Genomic DNA, 19,101 nt, shown 5'->3' on the forward strand with positions numbered 1-19,101 from the left:
CGACACATGCATAGCAATAGACATTAAAAAAATATATATTTAAAAAAGATCACATTCCCTCAATGCTGGAGACGTCAGCTCAATCTGAAATGAACTTTAATAAAAGTTCAACTCGTTTGTTGAAACCTGATCATTTGTCAAGATGCCATTTTGGGTACTGTGCACCATTTGAAAAGGAACCCTCTTCTCCCACAGGATGTGAACTGCGACCAGATCAGCGTGTCATCAATGACCTCAGTGGACCCAGAATGCACCTCTCTGTTGGAGGAGGGCTCTGTCCTGGACCCTGAAGGTTTCACCTCTTCCTACGCCTCGCCCCAGCACGACAGCATCGCGTGCCTGAGGAGGAGCCCAGCCAGGGGACGCCTCGTCTCTCAGAGCCCCACCTCGCCCTGCAAGGTGTTCCGCCACAACTCCTTCTCTAGTGCGTAAAGTAGTCCCGCCTCATTCTCACTCTGCGTCTAAGTGTGCTAGTTGCTAGTTTCAGTTATACTGCATTCTAAGTGCATTTACACAACAGTATACTGCAGTTATAGTGCATTCTAAGTACATTTACACAACAGTTATACTGCAGTTATACTGCATTCTAAGTACATTTACACAACAGTGTACTTCAGTTATAATGCATTCTAAGTACATTTACACAACAGTGTACTGCAGTTATACTGCATTCTAAGTGCATTTACACAACAGTGTACTGCAGTTATACTGCATTCTAAGTACATTTACACAACAGTATACTGCAGTTATAGTGCATTCTAAGTACATTTACACAACAGTTATACTGCAGTTATAGTGCATTCTAAGTACATTTACACAACAGTTATACTGCAGTTATACTGCATTCTAAGTACATTTACACAACAGTTATACTGCATTCTAAGTACATTTACACAACAGTTATACTGCACTCTGACTGCAATCTGTTTTTTCATAAAGGAAGCAATTGAATAATGAAACTTTTGAGTGTTTAATGTTTTGTAAAGTCGTACTGATTGTGATTGGCTGATGGTATCTCTATGTATTTCTGTACTGAATGTGATTGGCTGATGGTAACTCTATGTATTTCTGTACTGATTGTGATTGGCTGATGGTATCTCTATGTATTCATGTACTGATTGTGATTGGCTGATGGTAACTCTATGTATTCCTGTACTGATTGTGATTGGCTGATGGTAACTCTATGTATTTCTGTACTGAATGTGATTGGCTGATGGTAACTCTATGTATTTCTGTACTGATTGTGATTGGCTGATGGTAACTCTATGTATTTCTGTACTGATTGTGATTGGCTAATGGTAACTCTATGTATTTCTGTACTGAATTTGATTGGCTGATGGTAACTCTATGTATTTCTGTACTGATTGTGATTGGTTGATGGTAACTATGTATTTCTGTACTGATTGTGATTGGCTGATGGTAACTCTATGTATTCCTGTACTGATTGTGATTGGCTGATGGTAACTCTATGTATTTCTGTACTGAATTTGATTGGCTGATGGTAACTCTATGTATTTCTGTACTGAATGTGATTGGCTGATGGTAACTCTATGTACCGGTATGTCCTGTTATTCTCAGGTGGTTTGGCTCCTCCATCTAGAGGTCCCCAGACTCCAGACTCTTCTCCTGATGCCTCCCGCTTCTACCTCCGTCACCACTACACTACTGAGGTCAGTGTTATAGCCTGTTATAGCCTGTTATAGACTCTTATGGACTGTTATAGCCTCTTCAACCTCAGTCACCAAAACACTACTGAGGTCAGTGTTATAGCCTGTTATAGCCTGTTATAGACTCTTATGGACTGCTATAGCCTCTTCCTTCTGAGTCACCACTACACTACTGAGGTCAGTGTTATAGCCTGTTATAGACTGTAATAGCCTGTTATAGCCTGTTATAGCCTCTTCCTTCTCAGTCACCACTACACTACTGAGGTCAGTGTTATAGCCTGTTATAGACTGTTATAGCCTCTTCCTTCTCAGTCACCACTACACTACTGAGGTCAGTTTTATAGCCTGTTATAGCCTGTTACTGTTATAGACTCTTATAGACTCTTATAGACTGGTATAGCCTCTTCCTTCTCAGTCACCACTAAACTACTGAGGTCAGTGTTATAGCCTGTTATAGACTGTTATAGCCTCTTCCTTCTCAGTCACCACTACACTACCGAGGTCAGTGTTATAGCCTGTTATAGACTGTTATAGCCTCTTCCTTCTCAGTCACCACTACACTACCGAGGTCAGTGTTATAGCCTGTTATAGACTGTTATAGCCTCTTCCTTCTCAGTCACCACTACACTACCGAGGTCAGTGTTATAGCCTGTTATAGACTGTTATAGCCTCTTCCTTCTCAGTCACCACTACACTACCGAGGTCAGTGTTATAGCCTGTTATAGACTGTTATAGCCTCTTCCTTCTCAGTCACCACTACACTACTGAGGTCAGAGTTATAGACTTTTATAGCCTGTTATAGCCTCTTCCACCTCAGTCACCACTTCGCTACCCGAGGTCAGTGTTATAGCCTGTTATAGACTGTTATAGCCTCTTCCTTCTCAGTCACCACTACACTACTGAGGTCAGTGTTATAGCCTGTTATAGCCTCTTCCTTCTCAGTCACCACTACACTACTGAGGTCAGTGTTATAGCCTGTTATAGACATTTATGGCCTGTTATAGCCTCTTCCTTCTCAGTCACCACTACACTACTGAGGTCAGTGTTATAGCCTGTTATAGCCTGTTATAGCCTCTTCCTTCTCAGTCACCACTACACTACCGAGGTCAGTGTTATAGCCTGTTATAGCCTGTTATAGCCTCTTCCTTCTCAGTCACCACTACACTACTGAGGTCAGTGTTATAGCCTGTTATAGAGTGTTATAGCCTGTTATAGCCTCTTCCTTCTCAGTCACCACTACACTACTGAGGTCAGTGTTATAGCCTGTTATAGACTGTTATAGCCTCTTCCTTCTCAGTCACCACTACACTACTGAGGTCAGTTTTATAGCCTGTTATAGCCTGTTACTGTTATAGACTCTTATAGACTCTTATAGACTGGTATAGCCTCTTCCTTCTCAGTCACCACTAAACTACTGAGGTCAGTGTTATAGCCTGTTATAGACTGTTATAGCCTCTTCCTTCTCAGTCACCACTACACTACCGAGGTCAGTGTTATAGCCTGTTATAGACTGTTATAGCCTCTTCCTTCTCAGTCACCACTACACTACCGAGGTCAGTGTTATAGCCTGTTATAGACTGTTATAGCCTCTTCCTTCTCAGTCACCACTACACTACCGGTCAGTGTTATAGCCTGTTATAGACTGTTATAGCCTCTTCCTTCTCAGTCACCACTACACTACCGAGGTCAGTGTTATAGCCTGTTATAGACTGTTATAGCCTCTTCCTTCTCAGTCACCACTACACTACTGAGGTCAGAGTTATAGACTTTTATAGCCTGTTATAGCCTCTTCCACCTCAGTCACCACTTCGCTACCGAGGTCAGTGTTATAGCCTGTTATAGACTGTTATAGCCTCTTCCTTCTCAGTCACCACTACACTACTGAGGTCAGTGTTATAGCCTGTTATAGCCTCTTCCTTCTCAGTCACCACTACACTACTGAGGTCAGTGTTATAGCCTGTTATAGACATTTATGGCCTGTTATAGCTTCACCACTACACTACTTGTTATAGCCTGTTATAGCCTGTTATAGCCTCTTCCTTCTCAGTCACCACTACACTACCGAGGTCAGTGTTATAGCCTGTTATAGCCTGTTATAGCCTCTTCCTTCTCAGTCACCACTACACTACTGAGGTCAGTGTTATAGCCTGGTGTTATAGACTGTTATAGCCTCACCTCAGTCACCACTACACTACTGTTATAGCCTGTTATAGCCTGTTATAGCCTCTTCCTTCTCAGTCACCACTACACTACTGAGGTCAGTGTTATAGCCTGTTATAGACTGTTATAGCCTCTTCCTTCTCAGTCACCACTACACTACTGAGGTCAGTGTTATAGCCTGTTATAGAGTCTACACTACTGTGTTATAGCCTCTTCCTTCTCAGTCACCACTACACTACTGAGGTCAGTGTTATAGCCTGTTATAGCCTCTTCCACCTCAGTCACCACTAGAGGTCAGTGTTATAGCCTGTTATAGCCTCTTCCTTCTCAGTCACCACTACACTACTGAGGTCAGTGTTATAGCCTGTTATAGTGTTATAGACTGTTATAGCCTGTTATAGACTCTCTTCCTTTCCTCAGTCACCACTACACTACTGAGGTCAGTGTTATAGCCTGTTATAGACTGTAATAGCCTGTTATAGCCTGTTATAGCCTCTTCCTTCTCAGTCACCACTACACTACTGAGGTCAGTGTTATAGCCTGTTATAGACTGTTATAGCCTCTTCCTTCTCAGTCACCACTACACTACTGAGGTCAGTTTTATAGCCTGTTATAGCCTGTTACTGTTATAGACTCTTATAGACTCTTATAGACTGGTATAGCTCTTCCTTCTCAGTCACCACTAAACTACTGAGGTCAGTGTTATAGCCTGTTATAGACTGTTATAGCCTCTTCCTTCTCAGTCACCACTACACTACCGAGGTCAGTGTTATAGCCTGTTATAGACTGTTATAGCCTCTTCCTTCTCAGTCACCACTACACTACCGAGGTCAGTGTTATAGCCTGTTATAGACTGTTATAGCCTCTTCCTTCTCAGTCACCACTACACTACCGAGGTCAGTGTTATAGCCTGTTATAGACTGTTATAGCCTCTTCCTTCTCAGTCACCACTACACTACCGAGGTCAGTGTTATAGCCTGTTATAGACTGTTATAGCCTCTTCCTTCTCAGTCACCACTACACTACTGAGGTCAGAGTTATAGACTTTTATAGCCTGTTATAGCCTCTTCCACCTCAGTCACCACTTCGCTACCGAGGTCAGTGTTATAGCCTGTTATAGACTGTTATAGCCTCTTCCTTCTCAGTCACCACTACACTACTGAGGTCAGTGTTATAGCCTGTTATAGCCTCTTCCTTCTCAGTCACCACTACACTACTGAGGTCAGTGTTATAGCCTGTTATAGACATTTATGGCCTGTTATAGCCTCTTCCTTCTCAGTCACCACTACACTACTGAGGTCAGTGTTATAGCCTGTTATAGCCTGTTATAGCCTCTTCCTTCTCAGTCACCACTACACTACCGAGGTCAGTGTTATAGCCTGTTATAGCCTGTTATAGCCTCTTCCTTCTCAGTCACCACTACACTACTGAGGTCAGTGTTATAGCCTGTTATAGAGTGTTATAGCCTGTTATAGCCTCTTCCTTCTCAGTCACCACTACACTACTGAGGTCAGTGTTATAGCCTGTTATAGACTGTTATAGCCTCTTCCTTCTCAGTCACCACTACACTACTGAGGTCAGTTTTATAGCCTGTTATAGCCTGTTACTGTTATAGACTCTTATAGACTGGTATAGCCTCTTCCTTCTCAGTCACCACTAAACTACTGAGGTCAGTGTTATAGCCTGTTATAGACTGTTATAGCCTCTTCCTTCTCAGTCACCACTACACTACCGAGGTCAGTGTTATAGCCTGTTATAGACTGTTATAGCCTCTTCCTTCTCAGTCACCACTACACTACTGAGGTCAGTGTTATAGCCTGTTATAGACTGTTATAGCCTCTTCCTTCTCAGTCACCACTACACTACCGAGGTCAGTGTTATAGCCTGTTATAGACTGTTATAGCCTCTTCCTTCTCAGTCACCACTACACTACCGAGGTCAGTGTTATAGCCTGTTATAGACTGTTATAGCCTCTTCCTTCTCAGTCACCACTACACTACTGAGGTCAGAGTTATAGACTTTTATAGCCTGTTATAGCCTCTTCCACCTCAGTCACCACTTCGCTACCGAGGTCAGTGTTATAGCCTGTTATAGACTGTTATAGCCTCTTCCTTCTCAGTCACCACTACACTACTGAGGTCAGTGTTATAGCCTGTTATAGCCTCTTCCTTCTCAGTCACCACTACACTACTGAGGTCAGTGTTATAGCCTGTTATAGACATTTATGGCCTGTTATAGCCTCTTCCTTCTCAGTCACCACTACACTACTGAGGTCAGTGTTATAGCCTGTTATAGCCTGTTATAGCCTCTTCCTTCTCAGTCACCACTACACTACCGAGGTCAGTGTTATAGCCTGTTATAGCCTGTTATAGCCTCTTCCTTCTCAGTCACCACTACACTACTGAGGTCAGTGTTATAGCCTGTTATAGAGTGTTATAGACTGTTATAGCCTCTTCCTTCTCAGTCACCACTACACTACCGAGGTCAGTGTTATAGCCTGTTATAGACTGTTATAGCCTCTTCCACCTCAGTCACCACTACACTACTGAGGTCAGTGTTATAGACTGTTATAGACTGTTATAGCCTCTTCCTTCTCAGTCACCACTACACTACTGAGGTCAGTGTTATAGCCTGTTATAGACTGTTATAGCCTCTTCCTTCTCAATCACCACTACACTACTGAGGTCAGTGTTATAGCCTGTTATAGCCTCTTCCTTCTCAGTCACCAATACACTACTGAGGTCAGTGTTATAGCCTGTTATAGACTCTTATGGCCTGTTATAGCCTCTTCCTTCTCAGTCACCACTACACTACTGAGGTCAGTGTTATAGCCTGTTATAGCCTCTTCCACCTCAGTCACCACTACACTACTGAGGTCAGTGTTATAGCCTGTTATAGCCTCTTCCTTCTCAGTCACCACTACACTACTGAGGTCAGTTTTATAGCCTGTTATAGCCTGTTACTGTTATAGACTCTTATAGACTCTTATAGACTGGTATAGCCTCTTCCTTCTCAGTCACCACTAAACTACTGAGGTCAGTGTTATAGCCTGTTATAGACTGTTATAGCCTCTTCCTTCTCAGTCACCACTACACTACCGAGGTCAGTGTTATAGCCTGTTATAGACTGTTATAGCCTCTTCCTTCCTCAGTCACCACTACACTACCGAGGTCAGTGTTATAGCCTGTTATAGACTGTTATAGCCTCTTCCTTCTCAGTCACCACTACACTACCGAGGTCAGTGTTATAGCCTGTTATAGACTGTTATAGCCTCTTCCTTCTCAGTCACCACTACACTACCGAGGTCAGTGTTATAGCCTGTTATAGACTGTTATAGCCTCTTCCTTCTCAGTCACCACTACACTACTGAGGTCAGAGTTATAGACTTTTATAGCCTGTTATAGCCTCTTCCACCTCAGTCACCACTACACTACTGAGGTCAGTGTTATAGCCTGTTATAGACTGTTATAGCCTCTTCCTTCTCAGTCACCACTACACTACTGAGGTCAGTGTTATAGCCTGTTATAGCCTCTCCCTTCTCAGTCACCACTACACTACTGAGGTCAGTGTTATAGCCTGTTATAGACATTTATGGCCTGTTATAGCCTCTTCCTTCTCAGTCACCACTACACTACTGAGGTCAGTGTTATAGCCTGTTATAGCCTGTTATAGCCTCTTCCTTCAGTCACCACTACACTACCGAGGTCAGTGTTATAGCCTGTTATAGCCTGTTATAGCCTCTTCCTTCTCAGTCACCACTACACTACTGAGGTCAGTGTTATAGCCTGTTATAGAGTGTTATAGACTGTTATAGCCTCTTCCTTCTCAGTCACCACTACACTACCGAGGTCAGTGTTATAGCCTGTTATAGACTGTTATAGCCTCTTCCACCTCAGTCACCACTACACTACTGAGGTCAGTGTTATAGACTGTTATAGACTGTTATAGCCTCTTCCTTCTCAGTCACCACTACACTACTGAGGTCAGTGTTATAGCCTGTTATAGACTGTTATAGCCTCTTCCTTCTCAATCACCACTACACTACTGAGGTCAGTGTTATAGCCTGTTATAGCCTCTTCCTTCTCAGTCACCAATACACTACTGAGGTCAGTGTTATAGCCTGTTATAGACTCTTATGGCCTGTTATAGCCTCTTCCTTCTCAGTCACCACTACACTACTGAGGTCAGTGTTATAGCCTGTTATAGCCTCTTCCACCTCAGTCACCACTACACTACTGAGGTCAGTGTTATAGCCTGTTATAGCCTCTTCCTTCTCAGTCACCACTACACTACTGAGGTCAGTGTTATAGCCTGTTATAGAGTGTTATAGACTGTTATAGCCTCTTCCTTCTCAGTCACCACTACACTACCGAGGTCAGTGTTATAGCCTGTTATAGACTGTTATAGCCTCTTCCTTCTCAGTCACCACTACACTACTGAGGTCAGTGTTATAGCCTGTTATAGCCTCTTCCTTCTCAGTCACCACTACACTACTGAGGTCAGTGTTATAGCCTGTTATAGACATTTATGGCCTGTTATAGCCTCTTCCTTCTCAGTCACCACTACACTACTGAGGTCAGTGTTATAGCCTGTTATAGCCTGTTATAGCCTCTTCCTTCTCAGTCACCACTACACTACCGAGGTCAGTGTTATAGCCTGTTATAGCCTGTTATAGCCTCTTCCTTCTCAGTCACCACTACACTACTGAGGTCAGTGTTATAGCCTGTTATAGAGTGTTATAGACTGTTATAGCCTCTTCCTTCTCAGTCACCACTACACTACCGAGGTCAGTGTTATAGCCTGTTATAGACTATTATAGCCTCTTCCACCTCAGTCACCACTACACTACTGAGGTCATTGTTATAGACAGTTATAGACTGTTATAGCCTCTTCCTTCTCAGTCACCACTACACTACTGAGGTCAGTGTTATAGCCTGTTATAGACTGTTATAGCCTCTTCCTTCTCAATCACCACTACACTACTGAGGTCAGTGTTATAGCCACCTCTTCCTTCTCAGTCACCAATACACTACTGAGGTCAGTGTTATAGCCTGTTATAGACTCTTATGGCCTGTTATAGCCTCTTCCTTCTCAGTCACCACTACACTACTGAGGTCAGTGTTATAGCCTGTTATAGCCTCTTCCTTCTCAGTCACCACTACACTACTGAGGTCAGTGTTATAGCCTGTTATAGAGTGTTATAGACTGTTATAGCCTCTTCCTTCTCAGTCACCACTACACTACCGAGGTCAGAGTTATAGCCTGTTATAGCCTGTTATAGCCTCTTCCTTCTCAGTCACCACTACACTACCGAGGTCAGTGTTATAGACTGTTATAGACTGTTATAGCCTCTTCCTTCTCAGTCACCACTACACTACTGAGGTCAGTGTTATAGACTCTTATGGACTGTTATAGCCTCTTCCTTCTCAGTCACCACTACACTACCGAGGTCAGTGTTATAGACTGTTATAGCCTCTTCCTTCTCAGTCACCACTACACTACTGAGGTCAGTGTTATAGCCTGTTATAGCCTGTTATAGCCTCTTCCTTCTCAGTCACCACTACACCGCCGAGGTCAGTGTTATAGCCTGTTATAGCCTCTTCCTTCTCAGTCACCACTACACTTCCGAGGTCAGTGTTATAGCCTGTTATAGCCTGTTATAGCCTGTTATAGACTCTTATGGACTGTTATAGCCTCTTCCTTCTCAGTCACCACTACACTACTGAGGTCAGTGTTATAGCCTGTTATAGCCTCTTCCTTCTCAGTCACCACTACACTACTGAGGTCAGTGTTATAGCCTGTTATAGAGTGTTATAGCCTCTTCCACCTCAGTCACCACTACACTACTGAGGTCAGAGTTATAGACTGTTATAGACTGTTATAGCCTCTTCCTTCTCAGTCACCACTACACTACCGAGGTCAGTGTTATAGCCTGTTATAGCCTGTTATAGCCTCTTCCACCTCAGTCACCACTACACTACCGAGGTCAGTGTTATAGCCTGTTATAGACTGTTATAGCCTCTTCCACCTCAGTCACCACTACACTACCGAGGTCAGTGTTATAGCCTGTTATAGACTGTTATAGCCTCTTCCTTCTCAGTCACCGCTACACTACCGAGGTCAGAGTTATAGACTGTTATAGCCTCTTCCTTCTCAGTCACCACTACACTACCGAGGTCAGTGTTATAGACTGTTATAGACTGTTATAGCCTCTTCCTTCTCAGTCACCACTACACTACTGAGGTCAGTGTTATAGACTCTTATGGACTGTTATAGCCTCTTCCTTCTCAGTCACCACTATACTACCGAGGTCAATGTTATAGACTGTTATAGCCTGTTATAGCCTCTTCCTTCTCAGTCACCACTACACTACTGAGGTCAGTGTTATAGCCTGTTATAGCCTGTTATAGACTCTTATGGACTGTTATAGCCTCTTCCTTCTCAGTCACCACTACACTACCGAGGTCAGTGTTATAGCCTGTTATAGCCTGTTATAGCCTCTTCCACCTCAGTCACCACTACACTACTGAGGTCAGTGTTATAGCCTGTTATAGACTGTTATAGCCTCTTCCACCTCAGTCACGACTACACTACCGAGGACAGTGTTATAGCCTGTTATAGCCTGTTATAGCCTCTTCCTTCTCAGTCACCACTACACTACTGAGGTCAGTGTTATAGCCTGTTATAGACTGTTATAGCCTCTTCCTTCTCAGTCACCACTACACTACCGAGGTCAGTGTTATAGCCTGTTATAGACTGTTATAGCCTCTTCCTTCTCAGTCACCACTACACTACTGAGGTCATTGTTATAGCCTGTTATAGACTGTTATAGCCTCTTCCTTCTCAGTCACCACTACACTACTGAGGTCAGTGTTAGTTATAGACTTTTATAGCCTGTTATAGCCTCTTCCTTCTCAGTCACCACTACACTACTGAGGTCAGTGTTATAGCCTGTTATAGACTCTTATGGCCTGTTATAGCCCCTTCCTTCTCAGTCACCACTACACTACTGAGGTCAGAGTTATAGACTGTTATAGCCTCTTCCACCTCAGTCACCACTACACTACTGAGGTCAGTGTTATAGCCTGTTATAGCCTCTTCCTTCTCAGTCACCACTACACTACTGAGGTCAGTGTTATAGCCTGTTATAGAGTGTTATAGACTGTTATAGCCTCTTCCTTCTCAGTCACCACTACACTACCGAGGTCAGTGTTATAGCCTGTTATAGACTGTTATAGCCTCTTCCACCTCAGTCACCACTACACTACCGAGGTCAGTGTTATAGCCTGTTATAGACTGTTATAGCCTCTTCCTTCTCAGTCACCGCTACACTACCGAGGTCAGAGTTATAGACTGTTATAGCCTCTTCCTTCTCAGTCACCACTACACTACCGAGGTCAGTGTTATAGACTGTTATAGACTGTTATAGCCTCTTCCTTCTCAGTCACCACTACACTACTGAGGTCAGTGTTATAGACTCTTATGGACTGTTATAGCCTCTTCCTTCTCAGTCACCACTATACTACCGAGGTCAATGTTATAGACTGTTATAGCCTGTTATAGCCTCTTCCTTCTCAGTCACCACTACACTACTGAGGTCAGTGTTATAGCCTTTATAGCCTGTTATAGACTCTTATGGACTGTTATAGCCTCTTCCTTCTCAGTCACCACTACACTACCGAGGTCAGTGTTATAGCCTGTTATAGCCTGTTATAGCCTCTTCCACCTCAGTCACCACTACACTACCGAGGTCAGTGTTATAGCCTGTTATAGACTGTTATAGCCTCTTCCACCTCAGTCACCACTTACCGAGGACAGTGTTATAGCCTGTTATAGCCTGTTATAGCCTCTTCCTTCTCAGTCACCACTACACTACTGAGGTCAGTGTTATAGCCTGTTATAGACTGTTATAGCCTCTTCCTTCTCAGTCACCACTACACTACCGAGGTCAGTGTTATAGCCTGTTATAGACTGTTATAGCCTCTTCCACCTCAGTCACCACTACACTACTGAGGTCAGAGTTATAGACTGTTATAGACTGTTATAGCCTCTTCCTTCTCAGTCACCACTACACTACCGAGGTCAGTGTTATAGCCTGTTATAGCCTGTTATAGCCTCTTCCACCTCAGTCACCACTACACTACCGAGGTCAGTGTTATAGCCTGTTATAGACTGTTATAGCCTCTTCCACCTCAGTCACCACTACACTACCGAGGTCAGTGTTATAGCCTGTTATAGACTGTTATAGCCTCTTCCTTCTCAGTCACCGCTACACTACCGAGGTCAGAGTTATAGACTGTTATAGCCTCTTCCTTCTCAGTCACCACTACACTACCGAGGTCAGTGTTATAGACTGTTATAGACTGTTATAGCCTCTTCCTTCTCAGTCACCACTACACTACTGAGGTCAGTGTTATAGACTCTTATGGACTGTTATAGCCTCTTCCTTCTCAGTCACCACTATACTACCGAGGTCAATGTTATAGACTGTTATAGCCTGTTATAGCCTCTTCCTTCTCAGTCACCACTACACTACTGAGGTCAGTGTTATAGCCTGTTATAGCCTGTTATAGACTCTTATGGACTGTTATAGCCTCTTCCTTCTCAGTCACCACTACACTACCGAGGTCAGTGTTATAGCCTGTTATAGCCTGTTATAGCCTCTTCCACCTCAGTCACCACTACACTACCGAGGTCAGTGTTATAGCCTGTTATAGACTGTTATAGCCTCTTCCACCTCAGTCACGACTACACTACCGAGGACAGTGTTATAGCCTGTTATAGCCTGTTATAGCCTCTTCCTTCTCAGTCACCACTACACTACTGAGGTCAGTGTTATAGCCTGTTATAGACTGTTATAGCCTCTTCCTTCTCAGTCACCACTACACTACCGAGGTCAGTGTTATAGCCTGTTATAGACTGTTATAGCCTCTTCCTTCTCAGTCACCACTACACTACTGAGGTCATTGTTATAGCCTGTTATAGACTGTTATAGCCTCTTCCTTCTCAGTCACCACTACACTACTGAGGTCAGAGTTATAGACTTTTATAGCCTGTTATAGCCTCTTCCTTCTCAGTCACCACTACACTACTGAGGTCAGTGTTATAGCCTGTTATAGACTCTTATGGCCTGTTATAGCCCCTTCCTTCTCAGTCACCACTACACTACTGAGGTCAGAGTTATAGACTGTTATAGCCTCTTCCACCTCAGTCACCACTACACTACTGAGGTCAGTGTTATAGCCTGTTATAGCCTCTTCCTTCTCAGTCACCACTACACTACTGAGGTCAGTGTTATAGCCTGTTATAGAGTGTTATAGACTGTTATAGCCTCTTCCTTCTCAGTCACCACTACACTACCGAGGTCAGTGTTATAGCCTGTTATAGACTGTTATAGCCTCTTCCACCTCAGTCACCACTACACTACTGAGGTCAGTGTTATAGACTGTTATAGACTGTTATAGCCTCTTCCTTCTCAGTCAGCACTACACTACTGAGGTCAGTGTTATAGCCTGTTATAGACTGTTATAGCCTCTTCCTTCTCACTCACCACTACACTACCGAGGTCAGTGTTATAGCCTGTTATAGCCTGTTATAGACTGTTATAGCCTCTTCCTTCTCAGTCACCACTACACTACCGAGGTCAGTGTTATAGCCTGTTATAGCCTGTTATAGCCTCTTCCTTCTCAGTCACCACTACACTACCGAGGTCAGAGTTATAGCCTGTTATAGCCTGTTATAGCCTCTTCCTTCTCAGTCACCACTACACTACTGAGGTCAGTGTTATAGACTCTTATGGACTGTTATAGCCTCTTCCTTCTCAGTCACCACTACACTACCGAGGTCAGTGTTATAGCCTGTTATAAACTGTTATAGCCTCTTCCTTCTCAGTCACCACTACACTACTGAGGTCAGTGTTATAGACTCTTATGGACTGTTATAGCCTCTTCCTTCTCAGTCACGACTACACTACCGAGGTCAGTGTTATAGCCTGTTATAGCCTGTTATAGCCTCTTCCTTCTCAGTCACCACTACACTACTGAGGTCAGTGTTATAGCCTGTTATAGACTCTTATGGCCTGTTATAGCCTCTTCCTTCTCAGTCACCACTACACTACCGAGGTCAGTGTTATAGCCTGTTATAGCCTGTTATAGCCTGTTATAGACTCTTATGGACTGTTATAGCCTCTTCCTTCTCAGTCACCACTACACTACTGAGGTCAGTGTTATAGCCTGTTATAGCTGTCACCACTACACTACTGAGGTCAGTGTTATAGCCTGTTATAGAGTGTTATAGCCTCTTCCACCTCAGTCACCACTACACTACTGAGGTCAGAGTTATAGACTGTTATAGACTGTTATAGCCTCTTCCTTCTCAGTCACCACTACACTACTGAGGTCAGTGTTATAGCCTGTTATAGACTGTTATAGCCTCTTCCACCTCAGTCACCACTACACTACCGAGGTCAGTTTTATAGCCTGTTATAGACTGTTATAGCCTCTTCCTTCTCAGTCACCACTACACTACCGAGGTCAGAGTTATAGCCTGTTATAGCCTGTTATAGCCTCTTCCTTCTCAGTCACCACTACACTACTGAGGTCAGTGTTATAGCCTGTTATAGACTGTTATAGCCTCTTCCTTCTCAGTCACCACTACACTACTGAGGTCAGTGTTATAGCCTGTTATAGCCTGTTATAGCCTCTTCCTTCTCAGTCACCACTACACTACCGAGGTCAGTGTTATAGACTGTTATAGACTGTTATAGCCTCTTCCTTCTCAGTCACCACTACACTACCGAGGTCAGTGTTATAGACTGTTATAGCCTGTTATAGCCTCTTCCTTCTCAGTCACCACTACACTACCGAGGTCAGTGTTACAGCCTGTTATAGCCTGTTATAGCCTCGTCCTTCTCAGTCACCACTACACCACCGAGGTCAGTGTTATAGCCTGTTATAGCCTCTTCCTTCTCAGTCACCACTACACTACCGAGGTCAGTGTTACAGCCTGTTATAGCCTGTTATAGCCTCTTCCTTCTCAGTCACCACTACACTACCGAGGTCAGTGTTATAGCCTGTTATAGACTGTTATAGCCTCTTCCTTCTCAGTCACCACTACACTACTGAGGTCAGTGTTATAGCCTGTTATAGCCTGTTATAGCCTCTTCCACCTCAGTCACCACTACACTACCAAGGTCAGTGTTATAGCCTGTTATAGACTGTTATAGCCTCTTCCACCTCAGTCACCACTACACTACCGAGGTCAGTGTTATAGCCTGTTATAGACTGTTATAGCCTCTTCCTTCTCAGTCACCACTACACTACCGAGGTCAGAGTTATAGCCTGTTATAGCCTGTTATAGCCTCTTCCTTCTCAGTCACCACTACACTACTGAGGTCAGTGTTATAGCCTGTTATAGACTGTTATAGCCTCTTCCTTCTCAGTCACCACTACACTACTGAGGTCAGTGTTATAGCCTGTTATAGCCTGTTATAGCCTCTTCCTTCTCAGTCACCACTACACTACCGAGGTCAGTGTTATAGACTGTTATAGACTGTTATAGCCTCTTCCTTCTCAGTCACCACTACACTACCGAGGTCAGTGTTATAGCCTGTTATAGACTGTTATAGCCTCTTCCACCTCAGTCACCACTACACTACTGAGGTCAGTGTTATAGACTGTTATAGACTGTTATAGCCTCTTCCTTCTCAGTCAGCACTACACTACTGAGGTCAGTGTTATAGCCTGTTATAGACTGTTATAGCCTCTTCCTTCTCAGTCACCACTACACTACCGAGGTCAGTGTTATAGCCTGTTATAGCCTGTTATAGACTGTTATAGCCTCTTCCTTCTCAGTCACCACTACACTACCGAGGTCAGTGTTATAGCCTGTTATAGCCTGTTATAGCCTCTTCCTTCTCAGTCACCACTACACTACCGAGGTCAGTGTTATAGCCTGTTATAGCCTGTTATAGCCTGTTATAGCCTCTTCCTTCTCAGTCACCACTACACTACCGAGGTCAGTGTTATAGACTGTTATAGACTGTAATAGCCTGTTATAGACTGTTATAGCCTCTTCCACCTCAGTCACCACTACACTACCGAGGTCAGTGTTATAGCCTGTTATAGCCTCTTCCACCTCAGTCACCACTACACTACGGAGGTCAGTGTTATAGCCTGTTATAGACTGTTATAGCCTCTTCCTTCTCAGTCACCACTACACTACCGAGGTCAGTGTTATAGCCTGTTATAGACTGTTATAGCCTCTTCCTTCTCAGTCACCACTACACTACCGAGGTCAGAGTTATAGCCTGTTATAGCCTGTTATAGCCTCTTCCTTCTCAGTCACCACTACACTACTGAGGTCAGTGTTATAGCCTGTTATAGACTGTTATAGCCTCTTCCTTCTCAGTCACCACTACACTACTGAGGTCAGTGTTATAGCCTGTTATAGCCTGTTATAGCCTCTTCCTTCTCAGTCACCACTACACTACCGAGGTCAGTGTTGTAGACTGTTATAGACTGTTATAGCCTCTTCCTTCTCAGTCACCACTACACTACCGAGGTCAGTGTTATAGACTGTTATAGCCTGTTATAGCCTCTTCCTTCTCAGTCACCACTACACTACCGAGGTCAGTGTTACAGCCTGTTATAGCCTGTTATAGCCTCGTCCTTCTCAGTCACCACTACACCACCGAGGTCAGTGTTATAGACTGTTATAGCCTCTTCCTTCTCAGTCACCACTACACTACCGAGGTTAGTGTTATAGACTGTTATAGCCTGTTATAGCCTCTTCCTTCTCAGTCACCACTACACTACCGAGGTCAGTGTTACAGCCTGTTATAGCCTGTTATAGCCTCTTCCTTCTCAGTCACCACTACACTACCGAGGTCAGTGTTATAGACTGTTATAGACTGTTATAGCCTCTTCCTTCTCAGTCACCACTACACTACTGAGGTCAGTGTTATAGCCTGTTATAGCCTGTTATAGCCTCTTCCACCTCAGTCACCACTACACTACCAAGGTCAGTGTTATAGCCTGTTATAGACTGTTATAGCCTCTTCCACCTCAGTCACCACTACACTACCGAGGTCAGTGTTATAGCCTGTTATAGACTGTTATAGCCTCTTCCTTCTCAGTCACCACTACACTACCGAGGTCAGAGTTATAGCCTGTTATAGCCTGTTATAGCCTCTTCCTTCTCAGTCACCACTACACTACTGAGGTCAGTGTTATAGCCTGTTATAGACTGTTATAGCCTCTTCCTTCTCAGTCACCACTACACTACTGAGGTCAGTGTTATAGCCTGTTATAGCCTGTTATAGCCTCTTCCTTCTCAGTCACCACTACACTACCGAGGTCAGTGTTATAGACTGTTATAGACTGTTATAGCCTCTTCCTTCTCAGTCACCACTACACTACCGAGGTCAGTGTTATAGCCTGTTATAGACTGTTATAGCCTCTTCCACCTCAGTGACCACTACACTACTGAGGTCAGTGTTATAGACTGTTATAGACTGTTATAGACTGTTATAGCCTCTTCCTTCTCAGTCACCACTACACTACCGAGGTCAGTGTTATAGCCTGTTATAGCCTGTTATAGCCTCTTCCTTCTCAGTCACCACTACACTACCGAGGTCAGAGTTATAGCCTGTTATAGCCTGTTATAGCCTCTTCCTTCTCAGTCACCACTACACTACCGAGGTCAGTGTTATAGCCTGTTATTGACTGTTATAGCCTCTTCCTTCTCAGTCACCACTACACTACAGAGGTCAGTGTTATAGACTGTTATAGACTGTAATAGCCTGTTATAGACTGTTATAGCCTCTTCCACCTCAGTCACCACTACACTACCGAGGTCAGTGTTATAGCCTGTTATAGCCTCTTCCACCTCAGTCACCACTACACTACCGAGGTCAGTGTTATAGCCTGTTATAGACTGTTATAGCCTCTTCCTTCTCAGTCACCACTACACTACCGAGGTCAGTGTTATAGCCTGTTATAACCTCTTCCTTCTCAGTCACCACTACACTACCGAGGTCAGTGTTATAGCCTGTTATAACCTCTTCCTTCTCAGTCACCACTACACTACCGAGGTCAGTGTTATAGCCTGTTATAACCTCTTCCTTCTCAGTCACCACTACACTACTGAGGTCAGTGTTATAGCCTGTTATAGACTGTTATAACCTCTTCCTTCTCAGTCACCACTACACTACCGAGGTCAGTGTTATAGCCTGTTATAACCTCTTCCTTCTCAGTCACCACTACACTACCGAGGTCAGTGTTATAGCCTGTTATAACCTCTTCCTTCTCAGTCACCACTACACTACCGAGGTCAGTAGTTGCAGTCAATCAACTGGTCAGTTAGTCAACCGTATCCGGGTCTCTTACGTCTCTAGGTGTTGATGTCTAGCTGCTGTCGCTGTAAGACATGTGACTGTCTGGTGTATGATGAAGAGATCATGGCAGGATGGACGGCTGATGACTCCAACCTCAACACCACCTGTCCCTTCTGTGGCTCTTCCTTCCTGCCCTTCCTCACTGTACACATCAGGGACCTGAGACACAGGTGATAACACACTACGACACACACACTACGACACACCCACACACACTACGACACACCCACACACACACTACGACACACCCACACACACAGGTCAGGGCAGGTAGGCTCAGGGTCAGGGCAGGTAGGCTCAGGTTCAGGGCAGGTAGGCTCAGGGTCAGGGCAGGTAGGTTCAGGGTCAGGGCAGGTAGGCTCAGGGTCAGGGCAGGTAGGCTCAGGTTCAGGGCAGGTAGGCTCAGGTTCAGGGCATGTAGGTTCAGGGTCAGGGAAGGTAGGCTCAGGGTCAGGGCAGGTAGGCTCAGGGTCAGGGCAGGTAGGCTCAGGGTCAGGGAAGGTAGGTTCAGGGTCAGGGAAGGTAGGCTCAGGTTCAGGGCAGGTAGGTTCAGGGTCAGGGCAGGTAGGCTCAGGGTCAGGGCAGGTAGGCTCAGGGTCAGGGAAGGTAGGCTCAGGGTCAGGGCAGGTAGGTTCAGGGTCAGGGCAGGTAGGCTCAGGGTCAGGGCAGGTAGGCTCAGGGTCAGGGCAGGTAGGCTCAGGGTCAGGGCAGGTAGGCTCAGGGTCAGGGAAGGTAGGCTCAGGGTCAGGGCAGGTAGAATGGTCAAAAACTGGGAAAACTAGAAAACCGGGACGAGAGAAAGACAGGGGCACGGGAAAAAAGCTGGTAGGCTTGACGAAACAAAACGAACTGGCAACAGACAAACAGAGAACACAGGTA

At 44.5% G+C, this 19,101-nt stretch overlaps 1 protein-coding gene across 1 annotated transcript in view; it reads left to right on the forward strand.

The window, feature by feature from the left end:
• The window catches only part of LOC115126106 (C-myc promoter-binding protein-like), a 118,039-nt gene that overhangs the window by 98,199 nt on the left and 739 nt on the right, over window positions 1–19,101 (forward strand). Inside the window, 3 exon segments of the mRNA XM_065002742.1 lie at window positions 196–424; window positions 1,579–1,670; window positions 18,223–18,392. Of these exon segments, the coding sequence (XP_064858814.1) occupies window positions 196–424; window positions 1,579–1,670; window positions 18,223–18,392 (491 nt within the window).

This window comes from Oncorhynchus nerka, linkage group LG17 (genome assembly GCF_034236695.1).
Source record: "Oncorhynchus nerka isolate Pitt River linkage group LG17, Oner_Uvic_2.0, whole genome shotgun sequence".
Lineage (NCBI taxonomy): Eukaryota > Metazoa > Chordata > Actinopteri > Salmoniformes > Salmonidae > Oncorhynchus > Oncorhynchus nerka.